This window comes from Schistocerca serialis, chromosome 3, assembly GCF_023864345.2.
Source record: "Schistocerca serialis cubense isolate TAMUIC-IGC-003099 chromosome 3, iqSchSeri2.2, whole genome shotgun sequence".
Lineage (NCBI taxonomy): Eukaryota > Metazoa > Arthropoda > Insecta > Orthoptera > Acrididae > Schistocerca > Schistocerca serialis.
The window spans coordinates 47346334-47364238 of record NC_064640.1 but is presented as its reverse complement, the minus strand read 5'-3'; the positions used below and the strand labels follow the sequence as shown (position 1 = coordinate 47364238).

General features: G+C 38.8%; 1 protein-coding gene across 1 annotated transcript in view; it reads left to right on the top strand.

Annotated features, from left to right (window-relative positions):
• The window catches only part of LOC126469699 (apolipophorins), a 738135-nt gene that overhangs the window by 674887 nt on the left and 45343 nt on the right, over positions 1-17905 (top strand). The window contains exons 64-66 of the mRNA XM_050096873.1: positions 3028-3184; positions 9751-10004; positions 14877-15016. Of these exons, the coding sequence (XP_049952830.1) occupies positions 3028-3184; positions 9751-10004; positions 14877-15016 (551 nt within the window). The remainder of the gene's footprint in view (positions 1-3027; positions 3185-9750; positions 10005-14876; positions 15017-17905) is intronic.

The following is a 17905-nucleotide window of genomic DNA, read 5'->3' as shown; positions in this document are numbered from 1 at the left end:
AAACAAAGGAAGAACATTTTTAACCTTTTGGGGTCACCATACATTGGTTTATTTATTAGTGACATGGTGTGTGATGAGAGACTGAATAAGTCAATGTTTGCTGACCTCAAAAGGTTAAAAATGTTCTCCCTTCTTTGTTCAATAAGTTTTTCACTATTTTTTCCACTGTTTCTCCCACATTTTCTGCACTTGATTCACAAAATAATAACTTAAAATCTAACTTTTTCAGAACAGAAAAACGCATTTCATCTCACTTAAGAGCAAATGTAAATTATGTATGAGATGATTTGCACCTGAAGATGGATCCACAGAGTCTGAAATGCACCATATAATTTAATAAAACACAAAAAATTTTGACTGAAGGCGTTTTTATTCAACTTCCTGAGTACTGAATACAGTCACATTCACAGCTGCAAAATGTGGATGAAACGTTTAAAAAAACTCACTTTGTTTCTCTGGAGTCGTGTGCAATGTGTACACAATGGAAACATGCTGGCATGTTGTCCTCTGTCTTCCAAATGTCTGTTCTTCTATGGGGCATTATATTTGGAGCAGGAGTTGGTTTGACCTACGTCGGTCGCTGCTGTGTTGTCGTTTAGTGACTGCGGGAGAAGTCCGACTTAGTCTGTTCTCCCTGGTATATTCAAATGATGGCAGAAATTGGTGCTTAAGATCAATACACCTCTTCTTCAATATTTTCTGTTACCTCCTGATTTATAGGGTCAACATTCATTGCCACCATCTCTTTCTTACTTGGTCCAACAGTTATGGTTGCCATAAACAACTGTATTGCTTCTCTCACTACCTGACGTATGAGGGAGGTTAGGTCATGCTAAAAAGAAGAGAGATTAGAGTTTAACATCCTGTCAACAGCAAGGTCTTTAGGGACAGAGCACAAGGTTGATTTAGAAAAGGATTGGGAATGAAATCAGCTGAGGCCTTTACAAAGGAACCATCCCAGCATTTCCCTGTAGTGATTTAGGGAAATCACAGGAAGCGTAAATCTGGATTGACAGGTTGTGATTCAAACTGTTGTTCTCCAGAATGTGAGTCCAGTGTGCTAACCACTGTACTATATCACTTGGTAAAGTTTTGCTAATATCTCATAACTGCAGTACTGACCACGTATGGGAGTCAGCCATACTTTTATCCAGCTCCCTTCTGTTGCATTTTCTTGATGTGCTGGCACCACTCGATGAATTCCTAGGTTGTTATGACATTCTTTACCAAAAGAGCTTGGTACATGTCTTTGCAACTTCTTTCATCAAGTGTGATATTTTGTTAGCTTTTGTCATATTTGGACCCACAGCATGACATAGGCCAAATCAATCTGTACATAGGACTGTGTCATTTTCCCATGATGTTGAACCCTGTTATTCAATTGTTCCTACAGTAAGCGGACTTGCTGCTAATTGTCACCAAACCTCAGCCTGGAACCTATCCCAGCTATTGAGAGCATCTGTTTGTTGCAATCAAACTACTGCTGGCCTGTGTCATCCAAGTAAAACCACACATTTGCCAAACACATCATGTCATTCTACCTTTTGTATTTGATGAATCAGTCAGGATCTTGTAGTCATTTCATCAGGTCCTGACCAAAATTTTCAGAGAACACTGATATGGGTGCTTGATGTGCTGGTGACTTATAGCTAGCTTGGAATCCATTGGTCTCCTGAATCTATGAATCATGGGAATGATGTACTACTTGTATTCTGGTTCCTGTCCATTTAGGAAACAGATTTTTTATTGCCTAATTGGAGCCACACTGATATAGATGTTTTGGTGTACCCAGTGTCTCCACCAAACGATATCATGTTGTAACCACATTAAAGTTCAAATCCAAAAGCTAGGTCATCAGTGAAATACAATACTTAGCACTGAAAGTACATTCATTGGGATCACAAATGTACATCCAGAACAGTACTGATTTGGACAGAGAGTATAGCTATTTATACAGACATTGAATATTATAGAATATTGGTATTTGTACAAATATTGAATACTCCAGAATACACAAACATAAGATGCTTCAAGAAACTTCCAGAAATGATAAATCATAAATATATAATTGCTGGTGCTTGGGTTTGAACTGGCAACCTGCAGCATGCAAGGCAGTGACACTAGCCACTATGCCACACTCCTTGCACCATAATTTGCAGCAGTGTAAAACGAGGAGGTTCAGTATGTCAGTTTATTATTTGGACTACACAGGAAAATCAATATTAAAGTCACCATGAATAATCTGACACCTGTTATTTTTTGATAGCTTGTAAAGGAGACGTTCTAAATTTTGTAACGAAGCATTCATGTCACTATTGATTGTCCTGTACAAACAAATTATGGCCATATTTCCCTGTAGTAGTTCACAACCTAATATTTCCAGACCGCTTTCTCTGGGAATATCTTCTGAGAACTGAAAGGGCACAAATGTGATATGACTTTTAACATGGATACAGCTGCCCCCATAACTTTTTCCTTTCCTGTAGAAGTGACAGCCTAGTGCGAAGTCTGGAAGATATACAAATTTCAGTGTGTCTCCCTGCAGCTAGTCTTCAGTTAGACTCTGGACTGTGACATCTTTAAGTTAAGTTTCTAGCAGTACAGTGTTTGAAATTTATCAGTTTTATTTATTAGTGACTGCACATTTGGTGAAACCTTATAAGATCAGCACTTAGTTCTGAAGTTTCTGGTTTACTTCCATTTGCTGCTCTTCTCTGCTGAGACCTGCTTGGGTATGGTGCTGAGTTGGTTTTCTCCTTCTTCTGGGGTGCAAAAAAGTCTTCACAAGTCTTATATTACTGTCACATGTACTTAGCAAGAAGTTGTTTTCTATTTTTTCTTGACTCATTCCAATGCCCCATAGCTACCTGCCTTCCCGAACTTCACAGACTCTGTAAATTTTGCTGCATTTCAGAACAAAATTATATTATGGTGAAATATTTCCACCTGCCAGAATGGTATGATTTTCTTATATTCAGTAATTGTTCCACACTACATTTGTTAAATAATCTCTTCTTTATTTTTCAGGCAGTAACAGTTGAAAGGGGAGCTATTACACATCTTCCTGCCCAAGTTGGAGATATGTACATTTATCAGGAAACTGAAATTATTACTATAGAGAGTGCTCGTGGCGTTCACATACAGTGTAATCTTAAATTTGATCTTTGCTCTATAACACTTTCAGGTAAATATTCCGATATTTGTATCTAAAACTGATAATAGCTTTTTTTAATATATAGATATATTTCCACACTGCTCTGTGTGTCCTCAGTTAGCTGTAGCTTTTACAACTGACTTTATGATAATACATGCATTTGTGTGTAGCTCCTTCCTTTCTTAATTATTCTGGTACAATAAAAATATTTTGCTATAAAACCATTTGATTCTTTTCCCCCCTTCAGTTTCAAGTATCTGAATTGTGGCTGCTCAGATTTACTTGTTGAGAACATTAAGTTTCAAAAGTTTTCTTGTATTAATGATGAGAGCTGTAGTAGGGCTTTTGCTTATCTTTTAAATAGTTTTCACAGACTCCATTTTTCACTTGTCTGTAATAATTTTTGCTTCTGAAGCCAAGATACAATCAGAACTTATATTGTAAGTTTTTGTCTATTATGTTTTCTAAGCCAATAGTAGAGTGACAGAAATGTGCTTCGCTATTCTACTTTCTTTCCGTAAAATTCTGCTCTAATGTTAAGTATTGTTTTACTTGTTTGTAGTCATGAAACTACATTTAATGTGATAGTTAATTCCCTTCTGCCAGTGCAAGAAAGTCTCATACTTGAGTTATCCATGACCTCAGCTCTTTCACCTCAAAATGTACCAAACAACAAGAAAACATTTGATCAATACAAATATCATTATTGTATATTTTCAGCATCATGTTTCAAATTTACATAAAGAAAGAGAGAGGCTGCTCAGTAGTGTCTCAGGACAAAACAGAATATTTATTCATCTTTAAACATGTTTATATGCAGCTATTGTCATCATATAAAGTTTATGTACAAGAATATGAAAAGATAGACTGCTGCTCTCTGCTTCGTCAGACATAGGCCATGTTCACATATTCACAGAAGGACAGCACACACATGGTCACTGTCTTCTCCAGGTGCTAAGCTGTGATGGCATCTGAGTTGAGCAGTAATCTTTACTGGGTTGGTTAGTGGAGGTACAGAAGAGGCATGGGATTTTAGCAGTAGGGCTAGCAGGATAGGGCAGGGTAGGGGTGGTGAAATATGCTAGTGCTGCCTCCTGTGGAAGCATGCAGGGACAGAATGAGAAAGAACTATGTTGGTACACTGGCAAAATAGAAAGTGTGTGTAGGACTGAATGGGAGCAGAGTAGGGGATACAAGGCAGAAAACAGAGAGAACCAAAGTTTGTGGCTGAGGGGGTTATGAGCACGAAGGATATGTTGCAGGTTCAGAAAAGTTGGTGTGGTGGAAAGAATCCAAATGGCACAGGCTGTGATGCAGTCCTTGAAGTAAGCACACTGTTTTGAATAGCATGCTAGCAAGTGGGTGGTCCAGCTGTCTCTTGGCCTCAGTTTGTCAGTGGCTGTCCATGCTGACAGGCAACTTGTTAGTCATCATGGTCATGTAGAATTCCATGTAGTTACAACTAAGATAGTAGATAACATAGCTGATTTCATAGCTGTCTCTGCCTCTGATGGGATAGGAGCTTCCTTGACAGGGCAGGAGTAGGCAGTGGTGCGAGGATGTATATGACATGTCTTGCATCAAGGTCTATTGCAGGAATATGAGCCATGAGGCAAGGGGTTGGGAGCAGGAGTGGAATAGGGACAGATCAGGATACTGCATGAGGTGAACAGGCAGCAAAATACCACTGTGGGATAGGTGAGGAGGACTGTGGAATAGTGGAAAGGGGGGGAGGGGGATATTTGTCACTTCAGGGTACTGCAAGTGGTAGTCAGAGCTATGACGGAGGATGTGATTCAGTTGCTCCCATCCTAAGTGGTACTGAGTCACAAGAGGGCCACTCATCTGCCGCCATATTGTGGGTATGTGGGGCTGGTAGGTAACTGGGGAGACAAGGTGCATCCATGCTGACATCTGGCTTATCTTCATCATGTTAGTCAGATACTAAGGTGTCAATGATTATACAGAGGTGACATTGCATGGCCAAGAAATTAATTTGTGGTTACATTTTCCAGTCCAAGAAGTGGTTATGCAGTGTAACTGTAAGGCCAAACCTCACACATATGTAAATAGGAAATTTAAGATTAGTATGACAGTGTTACCAAATTAATAAATTGATACACAATGAAGATAAAGGAATAATTGAGGAATGATTGGGTTGAATCCCAAAGGACATAAACATCTGCAATTACAGAAATACCTTTAAATATAATATATTTTTGTCTAACGTACTATAGTGACAATGATGGTGTACAAAAACTTTACAGAACAGAACAATAATTGCATTGTACATGCAGGGTGTCAGCAGAGGTTAGCACATAATTTTCACCAGTGCAGCCAGTGTGTATTCAGTAACTGTTTGCAAAGTACGTTAAAGTTTCCCACAGAATTTCTAAGAGTCAGATTCCAAGCCTCAGCTTCATCAGTGTCAACCTACATAAAGCAAAATAAAATAAATTCTGAAACAGATTTAACCAAAACAGAGATGCAGCATAATAACACAGTTCACTGTTGCACAAACTGCTTTGAAAGTAATAAAGTTCATGTAATCACAAATGAATATAAGCACTGAACAGTACTCAGAAATAACAAATCCCATCACTTTTTAGAATCGCAGAGATCTAAAGGTTGTGAAGTCAACTAAATACCTTGGGCTTACAATTTTGAATAACTTAAATTTTGAATGATCACATAGATAATGTAGTGCAGAAAGCTAATCAAAGACTGTAATTTATTGGCAGAACACTTAGAAGATGCTACAGATCTACTAAAGAGACTGCCTACATGATGTTTGTCCATCCTCTTCTGGAGTATTGCTGCATGGTATGGGGTTTACATCAGATGGCATTAGAAGGGGAGAGAGTGTCATGGATATGACACATGAGTTGGGATGACAGTCATTTAAGCAAAGGCATTTTTCATTGCGATAGTATCTTGAATTTTTTCAATCGCCAACTTTTTACTTGGAATTTGAAAATAGTTTGTTGGCACCCACCTACATAGGGAGAAATGGTCATTGTAATAAAATAAGGGAAAGCAGAGCTCACACAGAAAGATTTAAGTGTTCATTGTTCGGGTACACTGTTTGAGAATGGAACAGTAGAGAAATAACTTTAAGGTGGTTTGATGAACCCTCTGCCAGGCAACTAATTTTGAATTGTAGAGTAGTCATTTTGATGTAAAATCTACATTCACTGTTATGAAAATCCACCAGTATCGTAAAAGTTAAAGTCTCAAACATGCCACCAATGAAAATATTTCAAAGTTCTTCAAACATGACTCTTAGGCCCTACAATGTTGCTCACAAATCTTACTAACTCTGCAACAGCGTGACTGCCAACAGCCAGCCTTGCTCAAATGGCTGAGTGACCAAACAGCCCTGCTTCCTTCTGAACTCACCCTTGTACAGAATCAGTCATGTGACAACTACTCTACCCAGTACAAACATTTAAAGAAAGAACACTGTCTTGATTAATGATAATAATTCACCATATAAATGCAAAACAACATATAAACAAATATTCTTGGTCATTTTTTGATCTGTTACTGGGGATGATTCAGCTCATTTCATGTACATATTACAGTTTAACAGCAATTTGTCACAATTATCATTACTACACAAACTATACACTATCCAGAAAATTTATATGTACAATTCAAGCAATAGGTTGGGTAACACATTAGGATATTTGCTTGTTTTGTATGGTTTATTTCTGTGGAGGTCTTTACTAATGGCATGTTTATTGCAAAAAATATGAACAACCACATATTGGAACTTCCTGGCAGATTAAATCATGGAACCACATATTTGTTGAGTTGTGCTTATCTTGTATCTGGTGTAGTAAGCTTTTATTAAAGCTATCATAAGCATTTTTTCTGAACTCTCTGTACACATTATGAGTTTTATAAACATTAAAGTAATCATTGCTAATTACTTTTAAGCCAGACATCCCATTATCCTGACTTGTCCTACATTTTTTGTGCAAAATATGTACCTATACATGATTTACAGGACCAATAAAGAAATACAAATACAAATAAACATGTCATCTCATTGCTGTGCTTAATTAGGTATGTTAATTTTTGTGCCAGCATATCTGGACGCTATATTCCTAATTTCCTGTCAATTTAAGCATTTTGTCATACACATGTAGCCATTTTCTTCTATCACGGTACATTTCCAGTAGGTGAGCATTAGTTACAGAACATACACCCCTCTCATGTGGATTTTTCCAGCTACTGACACATCCTTACCTGCTGCTTGCATAGCCCAAGTGCTAGCTGTCTCACTGCCTCACCCCTGCTCTCACATGTTTCATCCTTTAAAGCTCATAACAGATGACACAGCATCCAAACTGTCGAAACATGTGACACTTTTGCCAATTATTTTGCAAAGACATAGGACATTTCTCTTTGTATAAGGTTGGGGAGGTAATTTCATTCTGTGAAGGCTTGAGTCAGATGCTTGACATATTTTAAGATGACACCCACATGGCACCATCCTATGTTAACTCATTCATGGACCATCTAGAGGAATCCTTACTACCCTCACAGAATCCCAAAACCCTAGTCTGTGGGTGGGTATACCCTGTCCACATTCTTCCAGAACCTCAACACAATTGTTTCACCTGCCTTCCTTGGCCCAGCAAGCCACCTTCCTCAACGTTGACCTCCATCTCAAAGATGGTTAAATCATTACCTCCATCCACATCAAACCTATGAGCCACCAACAATACCTCCACTTTGACAGCAGCCACCTATTCCCCACCAACAGGTCCCTTCGATACAGCCTAGCCGCTCATGGTCGTCACTCAAATAGTGATGAACCGTCCATCTGCAAATATGCCAAGGGCCTCACTGAGACCTTCACAGACAGAAATTACCCTCCCATATTACCCAGAAAGACATCCCCCATGTCTTGTCCCACCAGTCATCTACAGTCCCCCACATACCCACTGCCCAACCAAATAGGAGTGGCCCTCCCATGTGTCAGTACTGCCCACAACAGGAGCAACTGAATCACACTCTCCACCAAGGTTTTGATTACCTCTTGTCACACCCTGAAATGATAAACATCCTCCCATCTAACCCAGTATCCTCCCCATCCCTCCCACAGTGATATTTCATTGCCCACCAAACCTATACATCTTTGTGCGTCCCTATTATACCTCTGCTCCCAACCTCTTGCACCATGGCTCATATTCCTGCAATAGACCTAGATGCAAGACCTGTCCCATACAGCCTCCCACTACCACCTTCTCCTGTCCTGTCATGACATCTTCTACCACTTCAGAGGCAGGGCCATCTGTGAAAACAGCCATGTGATCTACCAACTTAGTTGTAACTACATGGGCAGTCTACAATGGCGTGATGATTAACAGGCTGCCTATGTGCATGGATGGACACTGACAAACAAAGGCCAAGAGACAGCTGGACCACTCGGTTGCTAGCATCCTACCTAATATGATGTGCTTTACTTCAGTGACTGCTTCACAGAGTGGGCCTATGTATTCTTCCCATCAACACCAGATTTTCTGAACTTGTAGTATATCCTTCATTCTCATAACTCCATAGGCCTCAACCTTTGGTTTTCTCTGTCATTCACCTGTCTACCCCTTCCTTGCTCACAATCAGTCCTACACACACCTCCTATCCTGTCAGGGCACCTACATAGTCCTTTCCCTTTCTCTGCTTCTCTGCTATTGGACTGTCCCCTCCTCCCCCCAATCCCTCTCCCCACACTCCTCCACCAATATAGTCTCCTGGTGCTGCACCTTGTAGTCCACAATTCTGTCCCCACATGCTCCCACAAGGGGCAGCACTAGCACATCCCCCCCACATCTGACCTGTTATCCAACCTACCCCTCACACCACACCTCTTCTGTACCACCGGTACCCCACACAACAAAAATTGGTGGTCACCTCAGACACAGTTACAGTCAGGTTTTGTCTACTTACAATCAAATGGTTCAAATGGCTCTGAGCACTATGGGACTTAACTTCTGAGGTCATCAGTTCCCTAGAACTTAGAACTACTTAAACCTAACTAACCTAGGGATATCACACACATCCATGCCCGAGGCAGGATTCGAACCTGTGACTGCAGCGTGTCTACCTACGATGAAGGACTTAGTCCAACATGTGGATAATATCTAGTGGTCATTTTCACTGTGTCTGCCACTCAGTGTCTCCTCTGTATGGTGAATGGCAAACTATACTTTTCATATTTTTGTTATTCCATCCTGGATTTTCTGAATTTTATATACATCTATAGATGCAACATTACAATACTCTTACATTTCCCCTTGCCTAATTAGGCAATAAGTATGTTATCAGAAAGCATTCACCTAAGTTACTACTTACTTAAAATTGTGAAGGTACATTAAAGGAATCATTCCTTCAAAAAAAAATTATTATAAAGGAATAAAAGACAAAAATTTTGTATCTTTATATTTGAAATTTGTTGCTTTCAGTGGTATTAACTTAAAACTTTGTGTTAATTATAAAGAAACATGAACACTTTACTATAAAATGTCCAGGAGAAATCAAAGTTGCTTTTGCCACATCATGTTTAACTATACAATTTTTGTTCTCAGGATGGCATTATGGCAAGACATTTGGATTGCTGGGAACAATGGATAATGAGCCAATAAATGATTTCTTAACTTCATATGGAAAGGTGGAAACTGATGTAGAAAGGTTTACCCAAAGTTGGATTCTAGAACCTCACAAATGCAGTTCAGATAAGAACTTTGCAATAGATATAGCACAGCCAAATGAAAAATTAAGAAACTTGTGCCAGGCATTTTTTAAAAGTAAATCTTCTCAGTTCAGCACTTGTTTCACCATGGTAAGAGGAAAATTGTAGTTTATTGATATATGCATACATGTTTTAAGTTTTCAAGGAATATTGAGTCCTAGATGGTAGATACAACATATTACATAGTAGTGGGCTACTTACTAGGAAAAAAATAAGTCTATTTAGAAGAAGTAAAAGAACAGTTGCTGATTATGTTAGGTACAAAGTGATAACTTGGTTGAGTTTTAGATATGTTTTTAGCTTCATAGTTGATGTGCCATTCAAATAACAAATATTTCCAGGTGTATTAGAAAAATGCATGAATTTCTAACCCAAAATTTCCAGGCATATTAAAACTGTGTTCTGACCTGGACTATAACCTAGGACATTTGATTTTTGTGAGCCAGTGCCCTACCAACTGAACTTTCCAAGCACCACTCACTACCTACACTATACTTCTGCCAGTACCTCTTCTTATACTGCCTAAACTTCACAGAAGTTCTTCTGCATTCCTTGCAGAACTAGCACTTCCGGAAGAAAGGATATTGTGAAGATATGTCTTAGTCACAACCTAGGGAATTGTTTCCATTATGAATGTTCACTTTGCATTGGTGTGTTTCCTACAAGGGGCATTCAAAAAGAAATGGGCCAGAGATATAATTACAGAGACCAGTATCTGTGTGTTAGAAGTATTGACCCTGGCTGTTGAGAGGCTTGTCCCACTGTGATACAAGGTGGTGAATGACTGCGATGTTAACTAGCTCTGCACGTACAGCTGGATGTCATCATCCAAGGTGAATCAAAAGGTTATGCTGACATTCTTCTTTGACCAAGATGGCTCCCTTCTGATTCACTTCCTGCAGCACCGGACAACAGTGAATGCCCAGCGTTACTCACAAACCTTGACCACCTTTCACCAAGCGATCAAATCAAAACATCCAGGCAATCTCACCCATGGGGTCATTCTGCTCCATGATAATGCAGAGCCTCTTACAGCCAACACAATCGCAGCACTCCCGCAGAAATTCAAATAGGAGGTTCTCAGCCACCCTCCATACAGTCTGGACCTCTCTCCCTGTGATTATACCATTTTTGGTCCCCTTTAAAAGGCAGCGGCAAATGATTCACCTTGGATGATGACATCCAGCGGTATGTACGGAACTGGTTAACATCGCAGCCCCGGGAATTTTATGAGACAGCCATTCACCGCCATGTGTCACAGTGGGACAAATTTCTCAACAGCCAGGGTCAGTACTTCTAACATACTGCAACTGGTTTATGTAATTATGCTTGTGGCTCATTTCTTTTTGAGTGCCCCATATAATTTAAAATGAGCTGGCTTATTAAAACTCTGTGTTGGACCTGGACTCATACCTGGAGCCTTTACCTTTTGCAGGCAAGTACTGTACCAAATGACCTATGCAGTGAACATATGTTCTTCCATGAGTGCTAGGCCCATGATGTATGAGGAGAATTTTTATGAATTTTTGGGATGTAGCAGAGAGATATTGGCAGAAATGAAGCTGTGAGTGTGGGTCATGTGTCATGGTGGGATAGCTCAGTTGGCAGAGCACTTGCCCACAAAAGGCAAAGATCACAGTTTCAATTCCTGGTTGAGCAGACAGTTTTAATCTAACAGAAAATTAAAATCAGCACACAGTCTGCTGCAGAGTTAAAATTCATTCTGCAATATCTAATCTGTCTTTCATACGTTAAAGGTAACAGGTTCTGTGAATCAGAGCAATGACACGGGGCTGCTAGGACTCAAGAAACTGATATCCACTAGTTACCACTTGTGAAGCCTCAGGATTTTGCTGGCTTAGTGTTAGCGACAGAGTGTATGCTAAGCATCTGACATCCACAGGTTGACATTGGTAACTCCTATATTCTTAATGTTATCAAAGCCATTTTAGAGTCAGTGAATTGCAGTTGTTTTCAAGGCTGATAAAGGTGTTACATGTTGTAAGAATGACAGCAACTGTTTGTCCACGTGTCCTAGCATTTAAAACAATGGGAAAGACACTAGGAGTCAAAAGGAAAGAGAAATGTGAAGAAAATGAAAAGAAACTGGAAAGTGTTTTCCTACCAACTCTTATAGTCAGCATATAACTGGAGAAAGTTGCTGCTCACAGCTTCATTCCTTTCATTATGTACATGAATAATCAGGGAAATAAAAACCTATTCCATGTGTGATATGATGCTGTTATACTAGGTCAAATGGTTTCCATAATATCTTGTCAGTGTCATCTGAGATCCACCCAAAACAAGTTATTATTATGAATACTGTGACTGTTTGTCATCTCTATGATAAAAATATGGCTGACTATGAAGTCATGTTATTCAGTTTTTGTACTCTCAGAAGTTTAAACCTGCAGAAATTTACTGTCAAGTAAGGATGTCATATGGTATACAGTACTGAATGAAGAGAAATAGAGGAAGCCGTATGAAATTTTCAACAATGGACAGACAAATGCACACAGTGGAATTCAGTCCAGATCTCTGCCACTCATCTCCAATGACTGGAAGAATAAATTGAATACAGGAATTGTGGAAGACAGATATGTAACTCTAGATGGATCACACATTTCTTTCTCAAATATATTTTGTTCTTTGCTTGTTTAAATTGGGGCCATTCGTCTCAGGTACAGTAAAATTTATGAACGGTGGGTTCCCTGCAGCTGAGTGACAAACACAAGAGACACTGAAAGCTGCATCACTGACATTTTTGACATGGTATAATGTAGATGGAAATGCCTTTCTTGATAAAATTTTTGCTGGTGATGAAATACTGTATGAGCATCTCACTTCACACCAAAGACCAAGTATCAGTCACTCAAATGGCATCAACTCTCATTACCTAAGAAATAAACTGCTCTGAAAACAAAAACAGAAGGAAACTTTTTTTTTCCAGATCGTAAGGGTGCTCCCTTGGTGGATTTCATGCAAAAAGCACTATAACCATTGGAGGTCACATTTTGATATACTAAGGCAACTACAATGAAGATTCCAAAATTGTAGACATAGTATGCTTTCTACAGTGTTGTGCTTCTCCACATCGATGCCTTGCTTCATCATGCTGCTGCAACCATACACTTGTTGAATCAATCTGTGTGGAAAATTTTGATCCTGGTGTTGGTTCTAGTGATTTTTGTCTTTCACAAAACTCAAGGGCAAGAAACTTATTGAAACTGATGACAAAAATGCACTGAACAACTGATATAAAGGACTTGTGGCAACTGACTATGACAAAAAATGATAAAACTAATAGACAGATATGAAAAATCATTAAATAACAGAGGTGATTAAGAAAGGAACTAAAGAAAGTTCCAATTTTGCTAGTGATACATCTTTTGTTAGTAAAAAATGTGAATATTTGTTGAATGTATTAAAGCCAAATTGTTGTTATCCTCATATAGGAACAAAACCTACTTTAAGTACAGTTTACTAGATTATTTACAATTCTTCTGTCATGAGACACCCAAGCAACTTGTTATCCCTGACAAATATTGAGCACACACAGACATTTAAGCAGTCATTAGTCCCAGTCTCCACACATGAATGGAATGGAAAGAAACTGTAATGACAGATACAGTGGGTAGTGCTCTCTGCCATGCACTCCACAGTGGTTTCCTGAGTGCAGATGTAAATGTAGAAACTTCCAACTCATTTTCAGTGACACATGTCTTAAATTGCAATTTAATCCACAATCATTGCCAAAAAGTGCATTATAAGGAGTGTTTAAAAGTACCCAAAGATAATGTGTTGCATCCAGGTGGTTTTCTATTTTAATAAAAAAATTCAGAATGTGACCAATGATGACATGGAGGTGTGCAAGTTCTTTATGGTACCTTGCAGTGTGTGGATGTGTGTGTTTGTGTTGTCTACTATTGTAGCTATACACCTTCAATGCCAACAGATTTTGGTAACTGTATGCCAGATCTTCTGATTTATGCTGTACTGACAAGCCATTAGGCAGTATAATAGGATATAGAAGTGTTATAGACGTGTGGAGACAGTCCTGTAAGCCATAAAGGCAAAACAGCATATACAGTACAACATGATGCTGATCATGTCAATGTATGGAATTATCCGAAGAATTTATAAGCATACTAGAAATTTACAAATGCAGCTACACCACAATAGCATTACACAATTAATATCACAGCACTCATCAGACATATATATGCATTTGTACTCACCAACCCACTCATCTCGTATCTTTACTTTTCTTTTGCGTGGCTTCATTATGCAGTGTACTTGAAGGTTGATTTTTTTATTTACACCACTTCCACCAGTTCCTGCTTTTCAAGCTGCATTTGAGCAGATTTTTGTGTTCTTGTATGTGCCAATATAAACAGACAGAAGCATTCTAAATATAACTCAATATAAAAGGTCTAGTGGCAGTGTGTATAATTGGTGTGACCACAAGATGATTTGCACATTGTTTGTACTACTGCTATTCTTCATGTCACTACTAGAGATTACTGAAAATCGTACAAAGTAGGGGTACATAACAGGAAACCAATAGTGAGACATGTTGTAAGGGCTCTTCTCACACGGGTGATATAAAACTTACTGGAGGCAAGTTATTTTCTGCAAGACATTCATATTCAGTTTTGACATTAATAAGATATAGAGGAACTGTATTTATCCACATTATGCATTTATTGTAGAGGTTGCTAAATGAAGTACTAGAGCCTCATTTCACTTGTACAAATTTTCCTTTTTAAATAATTTGTTTTCCTTGGTCAGAGTACTATGCCCTGTACAAAGTTCCCAGTTCGTCAGATCGCCCTGCATGTGATCTCTTTTATGGAATACATGTATATGCTTCAAGAAGCTTATATTATCATTTTAGCGTGGAAATATTTTTTATACATTTTAGAGGTGCTCATTTTGACTAATATCTGAATAAAATTACAGGTTGATCCAACACCATTCTGGAATATGTGCACAAACAGTGACCCAGTGAATGAAAATGAGGCCTGTGCAACTGCAATTGCATATATGCAGGCTTGTCTGCTGGAACACACCCCATTAAGAATTCCAGATACATGTGTAAAGTGAGTTATTGTCATTAAGGATTCAATACTATCTCAGAGCTATGTTACAGTATAGTTACATTCCCACTGTTCAAAAGTTTTTGAATTTTACTTTTGTCTTTCATGCATAAATGCTCCTCTTGAGACTTCATGTCATGTTCTAGTTTAAAAGGAACTGTTTTTAATTAATATACACAATATAGGAAACCATTCTGTACATGGGCTCCAGTTCTGTAGTTTAAGGGCGGAAAGGTGTCAAAATTGTGCATTGTTATTTTCAACAGTCCATCAACAACAGTAATTTCAAATTTTTATACTGAAACTAGGAACATTCTGTATGCTACACTTCTGTTGTTTTAAGAAGGTTCTTGCAATAACTGAGTTAGTGTGATTGTAATCATACAAATCATGCAAATGATGCAAACTCCTGAGCAGTGTCATAGAACTACCGTTCAATATCAGTGTAACTCTTGAACAGAGTGACCCATTTAGTACATAATAATAACTAGCACATATTCTACAAACATTAATCACACAAAACACAATTCATGCTTGTAACGTGATGTTCTAAAGGCACAGACAAAGAGAAAGTTTCTTCGTTTGCCAAAATCCTGTAACTCATGACCAATTAAATATCTATTAAAGAGAATATATCGATATCTCAGTTCTTCATTGCCAATGTGTCCCATATTATCTTTGACGGACAGCAAACAGTAGACACAGAAATAACTTTCAGTATGAATATCTGGCAGATTAACACTGTGTGCTAGACCAACATTCAGACCGAGAAGCTTGCATTTCACAAGAAATGCTCTTTCTGTCTGGGTTATCACAATCTGCCCTCACAGCTTTACATCTGCCAGTACCTCACTCCTACCTTCCACAGAAGCTCTTCTGCTTTCAAAACTTTACAAAAGCTCTCCTATATGTCTAGTGAGACTAAGGCTACATTTATGCTCCAACTTCACTGCCAGCATGTCACTGTTTGGTGCAAGCACATTGCAATTCGCCAGGAGTATTAACCTAGCAACTGTTCACATTGAGCTACTTGCAGTGATGTGAAGCACAAACAATATTCTCTGCACCATCTGATGATGGAAATGGTGATTTTGTCACAACAAAAATGTGGTTGTTGGCAAGGAGAAAGGAGATATGGGCTGAATCCTTTGCATGCAGAACATCCACAATGTATATACTCTTGCCTGTTCTAAATGTAGCTAAAAAATTAGCCACAGCACTTTCTCAGACAGTTAAAATTGTTAAAACAAATTCTTGTTTATTTTAAATAATATTGTAACAGAAATAGCTAAATATATGAATGTTCTGCCCAAAGTATTATTAACGCAACTTCTATGGAAGACTGTTTGGTAAGTCTATTCACTCTGAGGCAGTATTTCCTTTTTTATACACATTTACTTTACATACTACTTCACCTCATGTAGATTTTTGATCCAAAATTTTTCCAAATAATAACAATAACCTAAGTGAAATGGAGGAGGTAATTTTGAAATATTCTTAAGCCTAATATTATCCAGTAAAAAGCATTTGTGATGATCTGTATGCGATGATCTGTATGCCTCTGATACTAGGTAACTGTATGTTCAAAAATGATTAAAATGAGTGCCTGTTTAAAAACGTTACTTGTAGCTCTCATTCATGAAATTATCTCATAGGCTCACAATGAACAGTACTGTCTGCATACAGTGGACTCATCAGTATGACACTGCAGAAGTGCAATCAGTATACAAAGGAGATTGCTTACTAAACACATGTGTGTCCCATTTTAGAATATTGCTCAAGTGTGTAGAGTCAGCACCTCCTATAGAAAGACAACCTGTGTGCCCATCTGTGATGTCACATACATGGTGTCCCAAATTATATAATTTGGGACCATCTTTCTCAGTAACTATTCTTATGACCTTTGTTACCATTCCAATGCCTAGCATGCCAATACTAATCTACTTTCACAGTTACTGGGAGTGCCTGATCTGGGGTTTGATCAGCTGGAGACTCTCATCTTCACATTGGATGATTAATTGTAGCAAATCCTGTCAGATTTTCAGTTGACAGCACAAGAGGTCATGATCACCATGGCTGCTGACCTGCTTTTCCAGAAAATCATTTCAGTGGTCCAGATGAGTCCCCAGAGTGTGTCTCTTCAGATGCCAATCCAGTGTGGCATGCGTATTTTCTCCTATGTGTTCAACTCAACATTTTCCAGGGAATCCTCATGCTTGCCACAGAAGAGCAATGCTGTTGAGTGGCTGCCACCAGGTGTTGTGTCCTCACATTCTCCAGTTGCTGTATGCTTTCCCCTGGGATATGACTAAATGAAGGCATTGGTGTGATGTCATGTCTACTGAGTGACTGATCATTACATTGAACACTTGATGCAGGCTTGTTGAACCAGGCTGCACTACTGTGCCAGTTCCTTCCTTAGTCAGACCCAGAGCATCCTTGGGACAGCGTGCATGATGATTTTGTGGGTCCATTTTTGAGCAGCATGTGGTTGTTGGTGGTCAGTGTGCTGGCAAAATTCACATACCACTTGGCTAAGCTCTCGTCCACATTATCAACAGCCACTATTTGCCTGTTGTCAGTTACTTTTTTCCATTGAGGAATCCCTAGGACCCTCACGACCAATACTAGTAGGCTATTTTTATCACTGGAGTCTTGAAGACTTTAGCATCCTCGGTGGTATTCAAACAGTGACTACCATCCCATTTCACCCAACTTCTAACTCAGAGATGGTGTGCTTCGTGCGTACATTCGAGACTCATGTGAAGAAGTCTGTTCATGCCTCTTCCCACATTGATGTATTGTTGAGTTGTCTGTCTATGTACTGGACAATGCCAGTCAGTGGGTGCAGTCCAGTCTGACAGAACGTTTACATGGGCACCAGTCCCAGGT